At 45.7% G+C, this 19,964-nt stretch overlaps 1 protein-coding gene across 1 annotated transcript in view; it reads right to left on the bottom strand.

Moving 5' to 3' along the window:
- Positions 1–19,964, bottom strand: part of agbl2 (AGBL carboxypeptidase 2) — an 80,919-nt gene that overhangs the window by 47,866 nt on the left and 13,089 nt on the right. Inside the window, exons 6-7 of the mRNA XM_078221360.1 lie at positions 8,532–8,682; positions 2,995–3,777 (exon numbers count right to left, since the gene is read on the bottom strand). Of these exons, the coding sequence (XP_078077486.1) occupies positions 2,995–3,777; positions 8,532–8,682 (934 nt within the window). The remainder of the gene's footprint in view (positions 1–2,994; positions 3,778–8,531; positions 8,683–19,964) is intronic.

Genomic DNA, 19,964 nt, shown 5'->3' with positions numbered 1-19,964 from the left:
CTGTTGAAAAGCATCAAGTTAGATAAATCGCCAGGACCGGATGGGATGTACCCCAGGTTACTGTGGGAGGCGAGGGAAGAGATTGCTGAGCCTCTGGCGATGATCTTTGCGTCATCAATGGAGACGGGAGAGGTTCCGGAGGATTGGAGGATTGCGGATGTGGCTCCGTTATTCAAGGGTGAAGAAATAGCCCGGGAAATTATAGACCAGTGAGTCTAACCTCAGTGGTTGGTAAGTTGATGGAGAAGATCCTGAGAGGCAGGATTTATGAACATCTGGAGAGGAATAGTATGATCAGAAATAGCCAGCACGGCTTTGTCCAAGGCAGATCATGCCTTACGAGCCTAATTTAATTTTTTGAAGATGCAACTAGACACATAGACGAGGGAAGAGCGGTAGATGTAGTTTATATGGATTTCAGCAAGGCGTTTCATAAGGTGCCCCATGTAAGGCTTATTGAGAAAGTGAAGGGGCATGGGATATAAGGGGACATTGCCTTGTGGATTCAGAACTGGCTTGCCCACAGAAGGCAAAGAGTGGTTGTAGATGGGTCTTTTTCAGCATGGAGGTCGATCACCAGTGGAGTGCCCCAGGGATCTGTTCTGGGACCCTTGCTCTTTGTGATTTTTATAATGACCTGGATGAGGAAGTGGAAGGATAGGTTGGCAAGTTTGCTGATGACACAAAGGTTGGAAGTGTTGTGGATAGTGTAGAGAGATGTCAGCAGTTGCAACGAGACATAGATAAGATGCAAGACTGGGCGGAGAAGTGGCAGGTGGACTTCAACCCAGATAAATGTGTGGTCGTTCATTTTGGCAGGTCGAATAGGATGAAAGAATATAATAGTAAGGGTAAGATGCTTGGCAGTGTGGAAGATCAGAAGGATCTTGGGGTCCGGGTTCATAGGACGCTCAAAGCAGTGTCGCAGGTAGAGGCTGTGCTTAAGAAGGCGTATGGAATACTGGCCTTCATCAATAGAGGAATTGAGTTTAGAAATCGGGAGATAATGCTGCAGCTGTATAGGACCCTGGTCAGACCCCACCTGGAGTACTGTGCCCAGTTCTGGTCGCCTCATTACAGAAAGGATGTGGAAGCCATAGAAAGGGTGCAGAGGAGATTTACAAGGATGTTGCCTGGATTAGGTGGCATACCTTATGAGGATAGGTTGAGAGAGCTAGGTCTTTTCTCCTTGGAGAAGCGAAGGATGAGAGGTGACCTGATAGAGGTGTATAAGATGTTGAGAGGTATTGATAGAGTGGATTCCCAGAGGCTTTTACCCAGGGCTGAAATAGTTGCCACAAGAGGTCACAGGTTTAGGTGCTGGGGAGTAGGTACAGAGGAGATGTTAGGGGTAAGTTTTTCACTCAGAGGGTGGTGGGTGTGTGGAATCGGCTGCCAGTAGTGGTGGTGGAGGCGGATTCGATAGGGTCTTTTAAGAGACTTTTGGATAAGCTCATGGAAGTTAGTAAGATAGAGGGTTACAGGTAAGCCTAGTAGGTAGGGACATGTTCGGCGCAACTTGTGGACCGAAGGGCCTGTTTGTGCTGTAGCTTTTCTATGTTCTATCAACTGCACTGCCCTCATCTACCTTCTTGGTTACCCCTTCAAAAAACTCAATTAAATTTGTGAGACATGATTTTCCACTCACAAAGCCATGCTGACTGTCCCTAATCAGTCCTTGCATCTCTAAATGCCTGTATATCCTGTCTCTCAAAATACCTTCCAACAATTTACCCACCACAGATGTGAGGCTCACTGGCCTGTAGTTCCCAGGCTTTTCCCTGCAGCCCTTTTTAAACAAAGGCACATTTGCCACTCTCCAATCTTCAGGCACCTCACCCGTGACTATCGATGATTCAAATATCTCGGCTAGGGGACCCGCAATTTCCTCCCTAGCCTCCCACAACGTCCTGGGATATATCTCATCAGGTCCCACGGATTTATCTACCTTGATGCGCTTTAAGACTTCCAGCACCTCCTTCTCTGTAATATGTACACTCCTCAAGACATCAATATTTAATTCCCCAAGTTCCCTAACATTAATGCTTTTCTCAACAGTAAATACTGATGAGAAATATTAATTTAGGATCTCACCCATCTCTTGTGGATCCGCACATAGATGACCTTGTTGATCCTTAAGAGGCCCTACTCTCTCCCTTGTTACTCTTTTGCCCTTTATGTACACACCAACACACACTAACACGCACACCAACACACACACCAACACACACACACACCAACACACACACACACCAACACACACACACACCAACACACACACCAACACACACACACCAACACACACACACCAACACACACACACACACCAACACACACACACACACCAACACACACACCAACACACACACACACACCAACACACACACACCAACACACACACACACACCAACACACACACACACACCAACACACACACACAGCAAGCTGAATCTCAGTCACACAGGGAAAGCTATGAGATAACCACAGGTCTTGATTAAAGCAGACTCAGATAAGTGTCAAGGACCATTTACTTGAGTGATGTACAGTTGCAGCTCATGTTTTCCCATTAGAACAAGGAACAATGGAAAGGGAAGTTGATATACAATTGGTCAGAGGTATAGCTATCATTTCTTGTTGATATACCACGCACAGGTTATAATTGGACAACTATACCCTTATGTATGCATAATGTAACCTGGATCAATAACTGTGAGTGGATAGAGATAACTCCTATACTTTGATTGGTATATGCTGATTACTTGTAATCAAATTTGAAAGTATAATTGCTTGTGTATTTCTGAATTTGGCACTGTGGATGGTCTTAAAGATTTGGTCAGTGTCCTGTATCTGCAGTAATAAATCATCTTAAAACACTCCATGACTTTGTCTGGCGACTTGAAGGGAACAATAGTTTTAACTACAAGAAAAACATTGTGACAGCCCCATAACAACAGTGTTCCCAGTGTGGGAGTTACACTGGGAGTTCACACTCACCTCTGCACCATGTTCCTGGTGTGCCAGACACAGGGAAAGCAATCCCTCAGCAGTGTCCGGTAGTTTCGGTTGAGATCTCTTCCGGTCAGGGAACAACGATAGTTACCCGTAATCACCCCGTCTGGATTCAGCATGGGAACCACTTTGAAGATGAACATGTCACGCAGGAGCCGGGCATCGTCAGAGTTTCCCAGGATGTGGTCCAGGAAACCTCTCATCACCCATGACCCATTCGTCTCTCCAGGGTGGATTCTGGCCGTCACAACCACAGCTTTCTTGGTGGGCACACTCCTCTGGCTCCTGGAGGGGGAGGTGATGGTCAGTATGTGAACGACATTGCCAGCCAGGCTACGACACAACACCCGCAGCTTGCAGTACTGGGATTGGATGGGGTCATTGGCGATGGTTGCTAAGTAACGCTGCAGGTCGGAATATGTGTACGGATAAGAATGGGCAAAATAGCAAGTGTCATTCCTGTGAGTGAACTGGAAGGTCCAGGTGAGTGAGTAGAGGCTGCGGCCCTCCTGACTCAGATTGTTCTTGTAGTAACGAATGTCTTTGCCCACTCGATGCCAGCCCATCTGCTTTTGCTGGGCCTCTCGCTCCGAGTACAGCAGAGGTTTCAGACCCTGATTATACAGGCTGTTGGACTTCATCAGGTTAACGATTGTGAAGCGGTAGGTGACCCCTGGCCGGGTGTTCTGTACCCGGAAGTAGTACCACTGGGTGTGCTTGTCTGTGTACAGGTCAGTGCGTAGTGTCAGCTCATACTCATAACTGTCTCTGAAACAGAGAAGCAGCCATTAGAAAAGTGTCCCAATACTATTCCCTGGGCGACCATTAGCTGCATTTCCTCACCCCATCCTCCTTCCTCCCTGATTATATATGCCTCCTATGGGGGTAAACAGCCTGAGCCCAGCTCACCAATGCCCTCTGTGCATGGGCAGAGTCCCTCCCCCACTGCTCTGTGCCTATGGTACCCCAGTCATCACAATCTGCCAACACCAGAGTGACCCATTTATTCCTACTCTCTGTCTGCTGCCTGTTAGCCAATTGCTAATCCATGTCAGCATATTACCTCCTATTCTATGTGCTTGAATTCTGCAAACCAACCACCTGTGGGGGACTTTATCAAAAACCATCTGAAAATCTAAGTAGACTGCACCAACCCTTTATATCAATTCTGTAAATAATAGCTATAAAGAACTCCAATAGGTTCGTCAAACAGGATTTTTCATTCCTAAATCCACGTTACTTTAATCTGATTGAGCACAGTTAAAGTAAAAGTTTATTTATTTGTCACAAGTAAGGCTCACATTAACACTGCAATGAAGTTACTGTGAAATTCCCCTAGTCGCCACAGTCCGGCGCCTGTTCGGGTCAATGCACCTAACCAGCACATCTTTCAGAATGTGGGAGGAAACCGGAGCACCCGGAGGAAACCCAGGCAGACACGGGGAGAAGGTACAAACTCCGCACAGACAGTGACCCAAACCGGCAATCCACTGTGCTACCGTAATCATGATTGCCCAAGTGTTTATTTATCACAACTGTATAATAGATTCCAGCATTATCCCTACTATTCATGTAAGGCCAACAGGTCTTTAGATCCCCATTTTCTCTCTCCCTCCCTTCTCAAATAGTGGGGTGACATTTGTTTCCTTCCAATCTGCAGGAACCATTTGAGAATCTATAGAATTTAAGAAGATGATCACCAATCCATCCATCATCATCACAGCTACCATTTTAAACACTTTAGAATGAAGAATATCAGATCCTGGAGACTTAGCAACCATCAGTCCCATTAATTTCCCTATATCACAACCATCTTACCAATACTAATTTCCTTCAATTACTCATTTTCCCTCATCTTTGGATCTTTAATTCTTGTATTTTCCTCAGTGAAGACAGACACAAGATAATCGTTTAGCTTATCTGTCATTTCTCTATTACCCATTATGAACTCTCTTAAGAATAGCAGGGGGTGATTTGGAACAGGATTCCTGAGGGGATTATGGAGTAGGATTCCAGGGAGGTGAGATGGAGTAGGATTACAGTCTGATGAGGATTTCTGGGGGGATGGTGGTGGGTGATATGGAATAGGATTTCTGGGGGAATATGGAGCAGAAATATAGTGATGGAGGGGATGATATGGGGCAGGATTCCAGGGCTGAAATAGAGCAGGATTCAAGGTGGGTGATATTGAGCAGGATTCCAGGTGGTGATATGGAGTATGATTCCAGGAGTGTGATATGGAGCAGGTTTCCAGAGTGTGATATGGAGCAGGTTTCCAGGAGTGTGATATGGAGCAGGTTTCCAGAGTGTGATATGGAGCAGGTTTCCAGGGGTGCGATATGGAGCAGGTTTCCAGGGGTGAGATATGGAGCAGGTTTCCAGGAGTGTGATATGGAGCAGGTTTCCAGGAGTGTGATATGGAGCAGGTTTCCAGGAGTGTGATATGGAGCAGGTTTCCAGAGTGTGATATGGAGCAGGTTTCCAGGGGTGCGATATGGAGCAGGTTTCCAGAGGTGCGATATGGAGCAGGTTTCCAGGGGTCCGATATGGAGCAGGTTTCCAGGGGTGCGATATGGAGCAGGTTTCCAGAGTGTGATATGGAGCAGGTTTCCAGGAGTGTGATATGGAGCAGGTTTCCAGAGTGTGATATGGAGCAGGTTTCCAGGGGTGCGATATGGAGCAGGTTTCCAGGGGTCCGATATGGAGCAGGTTTCCAGGGGTAAGATATGGAGCGGGTTTCCAGGGGTAAGATATGGAGCGGGTTTCCAGGAGTGTGATATGGAGCAGGTTTCCAGGGGTGCGATATGGAGCAGGTTTCCAGGGGTGAGATATGGAGCAGGTTTCCAGGGGTGCGATATGGAGCAGGTTTCCAGGGGTGCGATATGGAGCAGGTTTCCAGGGATCCGATATGGAGCAGGTTTCCAGGGGTAAGATATGGAGCGGGTTTCCAGGGGTGAGATATGGAGCAGGTTTCCAGGGGTGTGATATGGAGCAGGTTTCCAGGGGTGTGATATGGAGCGGGTTTCCAGGGATGCGATATGGGGCAGTTTTCCAGCGGTGCGATATAGAGCAGGTTTTCAGGGGTGCGATATGGAGCGGGTTTCCAGGGATGCGATATGGGGCAGGTTTCCAGCGGTGCGATATGGAGAAGAATTCCTAGGTGGGGTGATATGGAGCAGGTTTCCAGGGGTGCGATATGGGGCAGGTTTCCAGGGGTGTGATATGGAGCAGGTTTCCAGGGGTGTGATATGGAGCGGGTTTCCAGGGATGCGATATGGAGCAGGTTTTCAGGGGTGCGATATGGAGAAGAATTCCTAGGTGGGGTGATATGGAGCAGGTTTCCAGGGATGCAATATGGGGCAGGTTTCCAGGGGTGTGATATGGAGCAGGTTTCCAGGGGTGTGATATGGAGCGGGTTTCCAGGGATGCGATATGGGGCAGGTTTCCAGGGGTGCGATATGGAGAAGAATTCCTCGGTGGGGTGATATGGAGCAGGTTTCCAGGGGTGCGATATGGAGCAGGTTTCCAGGGGTGAGATATGGAGCAGGTTTCCAGGAGTGTGATATGGAGCAGGTTTCCAGAGTGTGATATGGAGCAGGTTTCCAGGGGTGCGATATGGAGCAGGTTTCCAGAGGTGCGATATGGAGCAGGTTTCCAGGGGTCCGATATGGAGCAGGTTTCCAGGGGTGCGATATGGAGCAGGTTTCCAGGAGTGTGATATGGAGCAGGTTTCCAGGAGTGTGATATGGAGCAGGTTTCCAGAGTGTGATATGGAGCAGGTTTCCAGGGGTGCGATATGGAGCAGGTTTCCAGGGGTGCGATATGGAGCAGGTTTCCAGGGGTCCGATATGGAGCAGGTTTCCAGGGGTAAGATATGGAGCGGGTTTCCAGGGGTAAGATATGGAGCGGGTTTCCAGGAGTGTGATATGGAGCAGGTTTCCAGGGGTGCGATATGGAGCAGGTTTCCAGGGGTGAGATATGGAGCAGGTTTCCAGGGGTGCGATATGGAGCAGGTTTCCAGGGGTGCGATATGGAGCAGGTTTCCAGGGGTCCGATATGGAGCAGGTTTCCAGGGGTAAGATATGGAGCGGGTTTCCAGGGGTGAGATATGGAGCAGGTTTCCAGGGGTGTGATATGGAGCAGGTTTCCAGGGGTGTGATATGGAACGGGTTTCCAGGGATGCGATATGGGGCAGGTTTCCAGCGGTGCGATATAGAGCAGGTTTTCAGGGGTGCGATATGGAGCGGGTTTCCAGGGATGCGATATGGGGCAGGTTTCCAGCGGTGCGATATGGAGAAGAATTCCTAGGTGGGGTGATATGGAGCAGGTTTCCAAGGGTGCGATATGGGGCAGGTTTCCAGGGGTGTGATATGGAGCAGGTTTCCAGGGGTGTGATATGGAGCGGGTTTCCAGGGATGCGATATGGGGCAGGTTTCCAGGGGTGCGATATGGAGAAGAATTCCTAGGTGGGGTGATATGGAGCAAGTTTCCAGGGGTGCGATATGGGGCAGGTTTCCAGGGGTGCGATATGGAGCAGGTTTCCAGGGGTGCGATATGGAGCAGGTTTTCAGGGGTGCGATATGGAGCGGGTTTCCAGGGGTGCGATATGGAGCAGGTTTCCAGGGATGCGATATGGAGAAGAATTCCTAGGTGGGGTGATATGGAGCAGGTTTCCAGGGGTGCGATATGGGGCAGGTTTCCAGCGGTAAGATATGGAGCGGGTTTCCAGGGGTGCGATATGGAGAAGAATCCCTAGGTGGGGTGATATAGAACAGGATTCAGGGGCGTGTTTTGGAGCAGGAATCTGGAGGTCGGGGGAGGATATTGAATCATAGATTCCCTACAGTGCATAAGGAAGCCATTCAGCCCATCAGGCCTGCACCGAACACAATCCCACCCAGGCCCTATACCCTTAACCCTACATATTTACCCTGCTATTCCCCCTGACACTATGCAGCAGGATTTCTGGGGTGGGGGGGGCGGAGTTGGATTTCGGAAGCGTGATATGGAGTATGATTCCAGGGTTGTGATATGGATCAGCATTCCTGGGAGATGATATGGAGCAGGATTTGGGTGGGGGTGGTGGTGATATGGAGCAGTATTCGGGGGGTGACATGTAGCAGTATTCCAAGTGTGACAAGGAGGGGTGATATGAAGCGTCTTTCCAGGGTGGATGATATGGAACATCATTCCAGGGGCTACGGAGCAGTACTCCTGTGGCTCCACATATAGTTGATATTGAGCAGGATTCCTTGGGGGACCCGATGTGAAGCAGGGATTCGGGTCGGGGGCGGGGTGGGGGGGGGGGGGGGGGGGTGGGGGGAGTGGGGGGGGGGGGGGGAGGTTAATATGGAGCAGTATTCCAGGGGTGAGACTCAGCAGGTCCCAGCCAGGTAATATGGAGATGGAGCGGGATCTCAGGGGAGGGCATGGGCTGATGTTGATCAGGATTCCACGGGAGGACAGGGGGAATATGGAGCAAGATACAAATTTTGCCCAAAGCACAGCTTTGCCATACATACACTCTGATGGCTTTTTGCAGGTTTCCGCTTTCGAATCGGGATTCGAAGATCAAAGCATTGCAATCTTTACTCGTCGCACCCACTGTGGCGAGCTGTACTAGGCCCCGGCGGCCACCAACCCGTGAAGAGGTGAAGTAAGAACCTTTCCTGGCTGACAGATCACAACCACCAACATCTGTAACAATACTGCATCATCACCGTTAAAGAGGTTCCGCGGTGAGGTCTTCAACAGGGAATGGGGGCACTTAATCCCAAAAATGGGGAATGGGGGAATACAATCCCAACAGGAACAGGGAATGAGAAACACAATCCCAAAAACAGGGAATGGGGAGTACTCAATCTCCACACAGAATGGAGGGATACAATCCCAACTAAAGCAGGGAATGGGGAAATACAATTCCAAAGACAGGGAATGGAGGGACACAATCCCGACACAGAATGGAGGGATACAATCCCACCAGAAATAGGGAACGTGGACACTCAATTTCAATGGTAATGAATGAGGACATTCAGGTCAGGAATGGGGGATTTGGGCGAGCTTGGGGTGGTGCTGGAGGGAATTCTCACCCTGAGATCAATGACTTGAAGGATCTTGGGGTGATTTCAGGATAATCAGAGACTTTTCCCTAAGCTGCATCCAAAAAGAAAGTAGCTATCTATCCCGAGTTGAGGTAATGGAGGACTCCCTGGGTCATGGGTCAAAGGCAGCAAAGATAACAATAAGCAAACATCCCGCGGAATCTCACAAAGGAGGTAATCAACCATCAATGGACACAAAAGCAAGATATAAGAAGCAGCCTTGTCATAGAGGGAGGGAAGAGAATTTATTGAGGAAATTCCAGTTCAGTAGGCTGGAGCTGGCCTCCAGTGGTGAGGAGAGAAGGGTCAACAAGAGGTTATAGTTAGAATAGTTCATTTTGGGGTGCTGGGCTTTGGGAGTGCAGATATTTCAGACGTTGGGAGGGACAAGGCCATGAAGGGTTTTGAAACAAGAATTTTAAATTGCCTTTTGATTCACTCAATTTTCCCAGAGTGAGCTGCAGAGCAAAATGGTGAGGAGCGAATGGGATCTGTTTTTGTTCAAGATTCAGGGAATGGATTGTTAATTATGAACATACAATATGGTGAGGCAGCAGGCCAGTTAGCATCAGTTCACAGAGGTTGGAATGAGAAGCTGGTCAAGCAGAGAATTGGAATAATCAAGTCACGAGGTAACAAAGGCATGAATAAAAGTTTCATAGTGTTAAGGGCAACACAAAGAGGATCATTATGCACGCGCACGCTGCTAGGGACCATCTGAAAATGTTCAAATCTTTTCTTAATGTAGGAAAGTTGGGCCTGGTATATGATACCTACCCACACTGCTACCATCCCACCATCTCCCAATCAGCCCCTCCTACCCCCAACCTGATTACCACACAACCTAATTACCCACTCTCCAGCCCCAATTACCCAAACGGCTATCCCCATCTCCCTGACGATCCACCTCCTGACTATCTAACCCCATCCAACATAACTACTCACACCCCCATCCTCTCACATATCCTCACACTCCCCTGAACTCTTTTCCTCATTCCCCCGAACTCCTCTTCCACTAACTGCCTTGCTAAAACCTTTAAGATCTTAGCTGGTGGCAGCAGGTGTGGTAAATAGGGGGCGTGTCCTCTCCGCTGCCCCTCTTTGCCATTCCTCACTGTGAATGGCTGCGGGGAGGGCTTGATGCTGTAGCTATCCATCCTTGTAGCTGGGAGTGGAAAAGGTAGGGCGGGAATTATCTTTGCAGTCAGCGGAGATCGCCCCAGTGTCACTGCTGACTAGGTCATTGGTTTTGAAAGGAGGGGCAGTACCTAAATCAAAATTACAATATCAGCCAGTGTGGAAGGGAGTGAGACTCGGTAGGCCCAAGAGAGTGGGAGACCTGTTGGACACGATGAGTTCGGAGAGGGACATGAGGGGAGACAGGAGGAGAAAAGGAGCTGTTTTACCCTGAGATCAAAGATCAGAAAACTGGTGGGAGGAACATGTCTCCCCGAGATGAGTGGGAACTTGATGATGAGAAGTGGGATCTCTCCCTGAGACTTGGGAACCAGGTTGGGCCTGTCCCTGAGATTAGCAAATCTGTTCCTCTTATTCAGGGATCAGTCTTTTGGGCCTGAAGAAGGGAAAGGGTTAATGTTTTTTTTTGTACTCAATGTATTTTGTGCCTAAAAGGTTGAACTTTGTATCTGGAATGTACCATAAACATATCGTTTACTTGTGGCTAGTCACCCCTTTGTTTATATTGCTCCTGGTAGTAGCATAAGCCATTTGTTCATGTCTTTCATCTTTTACTTTTAGTATAAGCCATTTGTTCATGGTTCCCTCACTTGTTTATATCATTCTGATAAAACAGACAGTTAAATATAGATGTTAGGGGGTAAGTCTTTCTTTCGCGTGGGCTTGTCTATGATTTAAACAGAGGAAGCAGCGACCAAATGGTAGAGTGCGAGAATGGCCGTTTGAAGGAGGACTCCCACTGGGACAGTTGCACTCAGTCACTTCAAAGGAAACGCTGCGGGAAGAGCAGGGGACCAGAGGTGACACCTTGACTGCAACGACCAGAAGAATTGTGCTTTATGACCCAAGGATACAGGATGGTCTCTAACCATGATCCAGAGACTATCAGAAGCTGTTAAAGGAACTATAATTTATGATCAAGGACTGTTAACTGGACTTTGCTTCATGACTTGTATTGGGAACCCTGATGTATAAATATCCATGCTTCTTGTGTTCAGAGAGAACTTTGGCTTCCGCTTTCAAGGGGTCAAGTTCTCCCATAAGCTTATGAGAATAAAGCATGACTGTATTTTGACTCATACCAGCCTATAGAGGTATATTTTCCGACTTCATTTTGGTGCCGAAAGCCGGGAAAAACCCCGGATCTGTTTGTGGGACTCTGTTTGCAGGCCCAGGTTGAATGGCCACAACCTGTGCACTGGAATAGAGTTCTGAACCTAATAGGGTGAGTCAAACTACAGTGGGCTGAGCATATGTGGTGAGTGTGTGTGAGAGTGAAAGACATCTGAACTGAACACATGCGGACAAGGAGGCATTTGTCTGTTATGGATTCTCAAGTGAGTGTAAAGACTGGAGAGAAGTTGCCTGAGATGTGATGTTCAGACGTGAGTGAGAAAGAAACTGTTTGTGTGAGAGAGAAACTGTCTGAGTGATCACTGGAATAGTGTAAGCTTAATAGTGTAAGCGGTGGTACGGAGGGATTTGATCACCCCTGACAGGTAACACCGGACTCTGATAAGAGCGACCTAGGAGTGGGAGAGTGAGAAGGGAGAACAGAAGGCTCCAAGTGGTGAGTATAAAACGTATCTGTATTATGGTGGGATCACAAGCACAAGGACAGTGGGGACTACCGGAATCCCTGATAAATGAGTGTATGACTGAGAGGAACAAATTCATTAAACAGATGAGAAAAGGGGGGTGGAACTTATCCTACCCTCTGGGCCAACAGCATAAGTGGTTGGATAAAGAAAAGAGAAACATGACAAAGAAAATAGGAATATTGTTAATACATCAGTTAGCTGGACTAATTGAGCAAGTCGTTGCCTCTGCTCAAAAGTGGAGTGAGGATAAAGAAAGGATTAGGGAGTTAGAATGCAGAGTAAGGGAACTGGAGAAACAAAACCAAGTATTAGAAGAAAAGCTATGGAGAGGGGAAACCATTCCTCTACCTCCTTATGAGTCCACACAACAGGAACTAAACGCTCGTCCAGAGGAATGGGACGCCCTAGAACACAACTTAGTGCCAGTAACCCAAGGGGGAACAGATACACAGCCAAAAGTAAATTATGAACCTTTCACCCTGGGTGAGAGGCAGCAAATAATGGTTTCCCTGGGTAAATTACAACCTAGAAGCGCAAACACTAAATTCTGGGAAGAATTAGACACAATCTGGGTAGGACACCAATTACACCTGAGAGACGTACACCAGCTGGTCAGGGCAGCCTGTCCAGCGGATAAGTGGAGACAGGTAACGGGTGGACCCGCCGCTCCTCCAGCACAGGATTATAGTGGGGGACGGTGGACACATGTAGTCGCCCTAACATCAGAGATAGATGCCCAACAGACACCCTTCGCCCAGATTAAAGTAGAAATTCTGAGAGTATTAGGGAATGCTCCCACTAACTGGAGCAGAATGACCACAACGAAACAGCTAAAAGGAGCTTCTGAATGTGGGGGATGGTTGTCCCAGGTACATCAGGAGTGCTCTGGACAAGGAAACCCAGGTCAAGGGGATCGAGCGTTCATCCAGGCTTTTAAGGATGAATTCTTTAGTGTTCACCAAAAACTCCTTAAAATGGGAATTCTCAGTACCCCGAACTATGATGAGTTGGTAGAATGGGCGAATGGCATACCTGGCGGTGGATAGGAGAGATCTTAGTTTTTGTATTTCAGTGTGTTTGTGTGATCTGGTTTCTAGTCGAATGTAGGTGGTTGTTGTTGTATTAAATTGAGAGCAGGAATTGTTGAAACCTTTGTTCTTGTGGAGTGTTTATTGCGGGTAATAAATGACCTTAGTTTAGCCTCAGGAGTGCTGGGAAGGTGTTAAGACTGTTAAAGATTAAAGTGATAAGATTTCTTGCATTTACTTCTGTTTTGAGTTTTAATTACAGTTTGGAAGAAAGAAGAATAAAAGTGACTGTCTTAATCCAAGTTCTGTATTCTTTTAAATGTTTTACTTACATCTCAGTTTAAGATGTTAAGTTTGAATGAGTGTTGGAAGCTTCCATGTGTGTTTAACAGAGTTGTTTGTTTTGATGTGATTTTACAACTGTGGGTTTGATACAGAGTTTGAATAAAATTAGAAGATAAATTGAAGTATCAAAATCAAAGTACATCAATTGAAGTTGGAAATAGCCAATTTGAATTTTGATAAACCTGTGTTTGAATTTTGTTAAGAAAGGATTTAAACCTTGGAGGGAACCATGTGCTCTCTCCTTTGTCTTGAAGTGAAGATTATGAGAGAATTAGTAGAGAAATTGGGAGAAGAAATTAAGTAATTTTATGGAAAAGGAGATAAGCAAGAACAAAAGAATGTGGTAAATGTACTGTCTATGAGTCAGTTTAAAATATTTTAAGTTAAGTGAAATGAATTGTAATTCTGCTTATTTCAAGTTCCAGCAGGAGATTAATCAATTAAATCTTAGTTGCCAATGCAAATTGTCCTTACAAATGTCTGATAGTTTAATATTCTGTAACTGGTTAAAATTATGTACTGCCATTGGAATTTTATGTGCTATCTATTGTTCAAAGTTTGCCAAATATTGAGCACTGTCAAGCTTAAAATCTAGCCAGTTAAAATCAAACCAAAATGTTTCTGATTAATTAACTAGTGTGTATTGTACCTACACTGGTTTTGATTTGGCGCCTGTTGTTTTCCTCGAGTGCGGGGGGGGTTTGATCTGGAGCTTGGTTTAAATTGGAAACGGATTAAATTAAAAGGGGTTTAGATATCACAGTTATGGTGTGTGAAGTATGATACAACTGCCGCTTGATTATTTTTATTATACAGTATAGCACTGCTATATAGACCCGAAAATAAAATAAAATCCTGAAAAGCCTTCACCAATTTTGTATAATATAGTTATATATTATATGTTGTGTATTGATAAAACATAATTCTGTAGGAGCTTCCTGTTTTCCTCGCCATACAAATAATTAAACTAGAGATAATGTCGGGGTACATTATATAAAGATTGGAGCTGTATGGTATGTGATTTTAATGGGGAATGCGATGTTTTTGATGAGATTATATACAAATGAATAGATGTTCAACTGTAGCCAAAAAACCAGTGTAAAGTGTTATTTAATTCACACTAAGCTTTCTATGGAAGGGGGGTGTGTAGTTAACTGTATAATGTACTAGCTAAAGCCATACAGATATTGGGAAAATGTGGACAGAGGTATTGCCCACCATACTGATGAGATTAAGAATTACCACAAACCGGACAACCGGATTAACCCCTTATGAATTAATGACAGAATAGGTGATGATGTAGGTTCACTAAAAGATGAATTCAGGAGATATGTGTTGGAACGAAGCACCCAACTAAAAGGGATGCACAAATTGGTAAAAGACAATTCGGAACAAAGAGACACAGAGAGAGAGAGAGCTTGAAATGCTCCCTGACGGGCGGGAAGTTGCGTCCAAGTAAAAGCACTACTTGATAAACCTGGGTTCGCCCCTAAATGGGAGGGCCCCTATAAAGTTAAAATTGTGTAGTGTGCTTAATTCACAGATATGCGAGACGGTTGACCTCCAAGCAAGCTGAACGGATTCGCGGGCAGTGGCGCGCGGGCGGTATAGCCTTTGGACCATTGTATAACAGTCGCGCGGGTTATTCGTTAAGTGATAGGATGATTTTCTTGCTGCTTCTCACGACCTTTGCCCTGCTAGTTATGGAGGGGAAGTATAGATGGAATTGTGTAGACTTGAGGATAGAGCATTGCAAGCATCTCTGTAACGATGGCTCTGTCTATTGTAACCTTCCGACACATGGAATAAGTCCCTGGGAGGTAACCCGTAGGGACCGCTGCTTGGGATTCCTTAACCATGCCATGTTGCTAACTCTGTTGGAGGGGCGAGGTGATTGGGGTTTCCCATGCATGTAATGTGGTGTAACTGGAATTTTTGGTGTTTAGCTGAGGGACCGGGATGGATCTGTACCCGGCAACAGCAGAGGGCTCCGGAGGATGTGTACATCAACACGAGATTTGGTTGATCCAAGCAATCATTGTACCAATCCTCTAAAATCCGACCCTATCACATGAACACTTTCTTGTATATGTCTCACTTGTATGTATTGCAGTCAAAATTTTGAGCAAGTGCTGGGTCTGCTCACATATTCCCATGCACGAAGAAAAGGGGGGAAAGTCCTTTATTCCCTATCCCTTTGTCAACTCCGGGAATAGCAGAGGGGATTTCGAATCAGAATCGAACCCAAGATGGGACAAGGAAAGTGACATTTAAAACCCCATCAGGCATGTTGTGAAAAACCAACAAGGGGGGATCTATCTGCTTGGTAAGAAACGGAACCATACTTATTGGCTGTAGCTACTGTACCCAGCAGATTAATGTCACCAGTGGTGCCTGGGCTTTGGTGCAACAGATTACAGTCCATTGCCCCATTGCTGATGTCCTGGTCAGCCTCTCCTCTACTGATATGAGCAGCATGACTGCATATAATGGTCCCTGTTGTGTCTGTGGAAACAATGCCTACCCATGGCTTCGTTGGGATTGGGTAGGATCGTGTTATTTAGCATATGTGGTACCCTATATTCACCATTAGTGAGACAGAACGGTTCTTTATGATGGCTTTCTCACTTTATGGGGCAGCAAAAACAGCACAGGAACTTATACATATGGCCTCAACCTTGGAGAGAATTGCGAATGAAACTAGAGACGGGTTCGAGGAGGTGAGCACAGCCTTCTCTGAAGTATCAGCCGAGGTTGTAGCTATCCGGACTGTTGCTTTATAGAACCGATTGACACGTGATTATGTGTTGGCTTTCCAGGGAGGAATGTGCGCTATAATTGAATCCGAATGCTGCACGTATATCCCAGATGTTTCGGAAAATATAACTCATTTGGCAGATCATATCAAACGAGTGACGATGACAATACAAGGTGAAGGGAGCCAATATCATAATTATAACCCTCCGGGATGGCTGGGGCAATGGTTTGGGTCGTGGGGATCATACTTGATGCACGGGTTAATTGTATTAATTGTCATTGTTATCGCATGTTGTATTTGTATGGCATTATTGAACGCTTGTTGTAAAACGGTAACAGCCCGGATTATGCCAAGTGCAAGTGTACAGGCAGAAGGGGCAGACTTCCTGATGAAGGAGGTAGGCCCATATGTATTGGTAACATTTGGCTCTAAATTGGTCATGGGGCCATGTTTGCACTTGGCCTCTGACCAAAAGGGGGGATTGAAGAAGGGAAAGGGTTAATATTTTTTTTTGTACTCAATGTATTTTGTGCCTAAAAGGTTGAACTTTGTATCTGGAATGTATCATAAACATATCGTTTACTTGTGGCTAGTCACCCCTTTGTTTATATTGCTCCTGGTAGTAGCATAAGCCATTTGTTCATGTCTTTCATCTTTTACTTTTAGTATAAGCCATTTGTTCATGGTTCCCTCACTTGTTTATATCATTCTGATAAAACAGACAGTTAAATATAGATGTTAGGGGGTAAGTCTTTCTTTCGCGTGGGCTTGTCTATGATTTAAACAGAGGAAGCAGCGACCAAATGGTAGAGTGCGAGAATGGCCGTTTGAAGGAGGACTCCCACTGGGACAGTTGCACTCAGTCACTTCAAAGGAAACGCTGCGGGAAGAGCAGGGGACCAGAGGTGACACCTTGACTGCAACGACCAGAAGAATTGTGCTTTATGACCCAAGGATACAGGATGGTCTCTAACCATGATCCAGAGACTATCAGAAGCTGTTAAAGGAACTATAATTTATGATCAAGGACTGTTAACTGGACTTTGCTTCATGACTTGTATTGGGAACCCTGATGTATAAATATCCATGCTTCTTGTGTTCAGAGAGAACTTTGGCTTCCGCTTTCAAGGGGTCAAGTTCTCCCATAAGCTTATGAGAATAAAGCATGACTGTATTTTGACTCATACCAGCCTATAGAGGTATATTTTCCGACTTCAGGCCTACTGCAGATTTGCTTTGTCAATAGTCTGTCCTCAGACACACTCAGATTTAGTCAAACTTCAGAATCTCTTCACTCTGGGAGGTTGGTATTTTAAAGGAAATTAAAGGAAGTTGCTACAGAGAAAATGGACGCAATGGTGGTGCCAGAGGATTGGAAAACTGCCAATGTAACCCTTATTCAAAAAGTGAGGGAGGCAAAGGTAGGTAACTATAGGCCAGTTTGCTTAACTTCTGTCATTGGGAAAATGTTAGAATCCATTAAAAAGGATGTAATAACAGAGCGTTTAGAAAATCATAACATAATCATGCAGATTCAACATGGCTTCATGAAGGGGAAATTGTGCCTGACAAATTTATTAGAATTTTTGAGATGCTAATGAGTAGGATTGATAAAGGGGAAATCGGTAGATGTAATATACTTGGATTTCCAAAAAAGCATTCACTAAATTACCACACAAAAGGCTACTTAATAAGATAAGAGCCCATGGTGTGGAGGGTAGAATATTAGCATGGATAGAGGATTGGCTAAGTGATAGAAGACAGTTGGGATAAGAAGGTCGGCACAACATCGTGGGCCGAAGGGCCTGTTCTGTGCTGTACTGTTCTATGTTCTATGTTCTATTAAGGGCATTTTCAGGATGGCAACCTGTAACTAGTGGAGTGTCACAGGGATCAGTGCTGGGGCCACAATTATTTATAATATATATTAATGACTTGGATGAAGTAAGTGAATGTACTATTGCCAAGTTTTGGATGACACAAAAATAGGTACTGTAAGAAGTCTCACAACACCAGATTAAAGTTCAACAGGTTTATTTGGAATCATGAGTTTTTGGAGCGCTGCTCCTTCTTCAGGTGCAGCGCACTGAAAGCTCATCAACCAAATAAACCTGTTGGACTTTAACCTGGTGTTGTGAGACTTCTTACTGTGCTTACCCCAGTCCAACGCCAGCATCTCCACATCATGACAAAAATAGGTGGGAAGGCAAATGATGAGGCTGACACAAAGAGTCTACAGAAGAATATAGACCGGTTAGGTAACTGGGCAAAAATCTAGCAGATGGAATATAATGTGGGAAAATGTGAAGTTTTGCACTTTGGTAAGAAGAATAAAGGAGCTGAATATTATTGAAATAGAAAAAGACTGCAGAAATCTGCAGCATAAAGGGATTTGTACATAAATCATAAAAAGCTAACATGCATATTCAGCAGATAATAGAGAGGGCAAATGGAATGTTGGCCTTTATTTCAAAGGGAATGGAGTGTCAAAATATGGAGGCCTTGCTAAAACTATACAAAGCACTAGTTTGACCACACCTTGAGTACTGTTCACAGTTTTGGTCCCCTTATCTAAGGAAAGATATAGTGGCATTGGAGGGAGTCCAAAGAAGGTTCACTAGGTTGATCCCAGGTATGGAGGGATTTTCTTAGGAGAGGTTGAGTAAGTTGAGGCTGCACTCATTGGAGTTTAGAAGAATGAGAGGTGACTGTATTGAGACATGTAGGATTTTCAGAGGGCTTGACAGATACAGTCATAGAGTCATAGATATATATAACATGGAAACAGGCCCTTTGGCCCAAGTCATCGATGCTGACCAGGTTTCCATTTGCCTGCGTTTGGCCCATATCCCTGTAAACCTTTTCCATCCATGTATCTGTCCAAATGTCTTTTAAATGTTGTAACTGTACTCGCCTCTACCACCTTCTCTGGCAGCTCATTCCATATACGCACCACCATCTGCCCCTCGGGTCCCTTTTAAAAATTTCCCCTCTCATCTTAAACCTATGCCCTCTAGTTTTGGACTCCCCTACCCTGGGGAAAAGATCTTGGCAATTCACCTTATCTATGTCTCTTCTGATTTTATAAACCTATATAAATCTCATCCTCCTAGGCTGCAAGGGAAAAGGACCAGCCTCTTCAGTCTCTCCTTATAATTCAAACCTTCCAGTCCCGCTAAATCTTTTTTGCACCCTTTCCAGTTTATTAACATCCTTCCTATAGCAGGGTAACCAGAATTGTACACAGGACTTCAAATGTGGCCTTACCAATGTCTTGTACAGTTGTAACATAATGTCCCAACTCCTGTACTCAATGCTCTGACCAATGAAGGCAAGTGTGCCAAATGCCTTCTTCACCACCCAGTCTACCTGTGACGCCACTTTCAAGGAACTATGAGCGAGATTTTACAGCCTCGCTCGTCCCGAAGCCATAAAATCCCACCCAAGGTCAACGGACCTTCCCATTGTCCATCTCTCACCCGCTCCAATTCCTGTGGCGGGAGGGCCAGTAAAATTCCGGCCTATGTAACAGCACTTCTAGGTGTCTCTGTTTGATAACACTCCCCAGGGCCCTACCATTAACTGTATAAGTGCTGCTTGGTTTGTCTTACCAAAATGCAACACCTCGCATTTATCGGATTTAAACTCCATCTGCCATTCCTTGGCCCACTGGCCCAGTTGATAAAGATCCCATTGTAGTCTTAGATAACCTTCTTCACTGTTCACTACACCACCAATTTTGCTGTCATCCGTAAACTTACTAACCATGTCTCCTATATTCTCATCCAAATCGTTTATAGCAATGACAAACAACAGTGGACCCAGCAACGATCCCTGTGACACACTGCTGGTCACAGGCCTCCAGTCTAAAAAACAACCCTCTACCACCAACCTCTGTCTCCTACCAGCAAGCCAATTTTGTATT

Source organism: Mustelus asterias, chromosome 9 (assembly GCF_964213995.1).
Source record: "Mustelus asterias chromosome 9, sMusAst1.hap1.1, whole genome shotgun sequence".
Taxonomy (NCBI): domain Eukaryota; kingdom Metazoa; phylum Chordata; class Chondrichthyes; order Carcharhiniformes; family Triakidae; genus Mustelus; species Mustelus asterias.
This window is presented reverse-complemented; position numbering and strand designations above follow the sequence as displayed.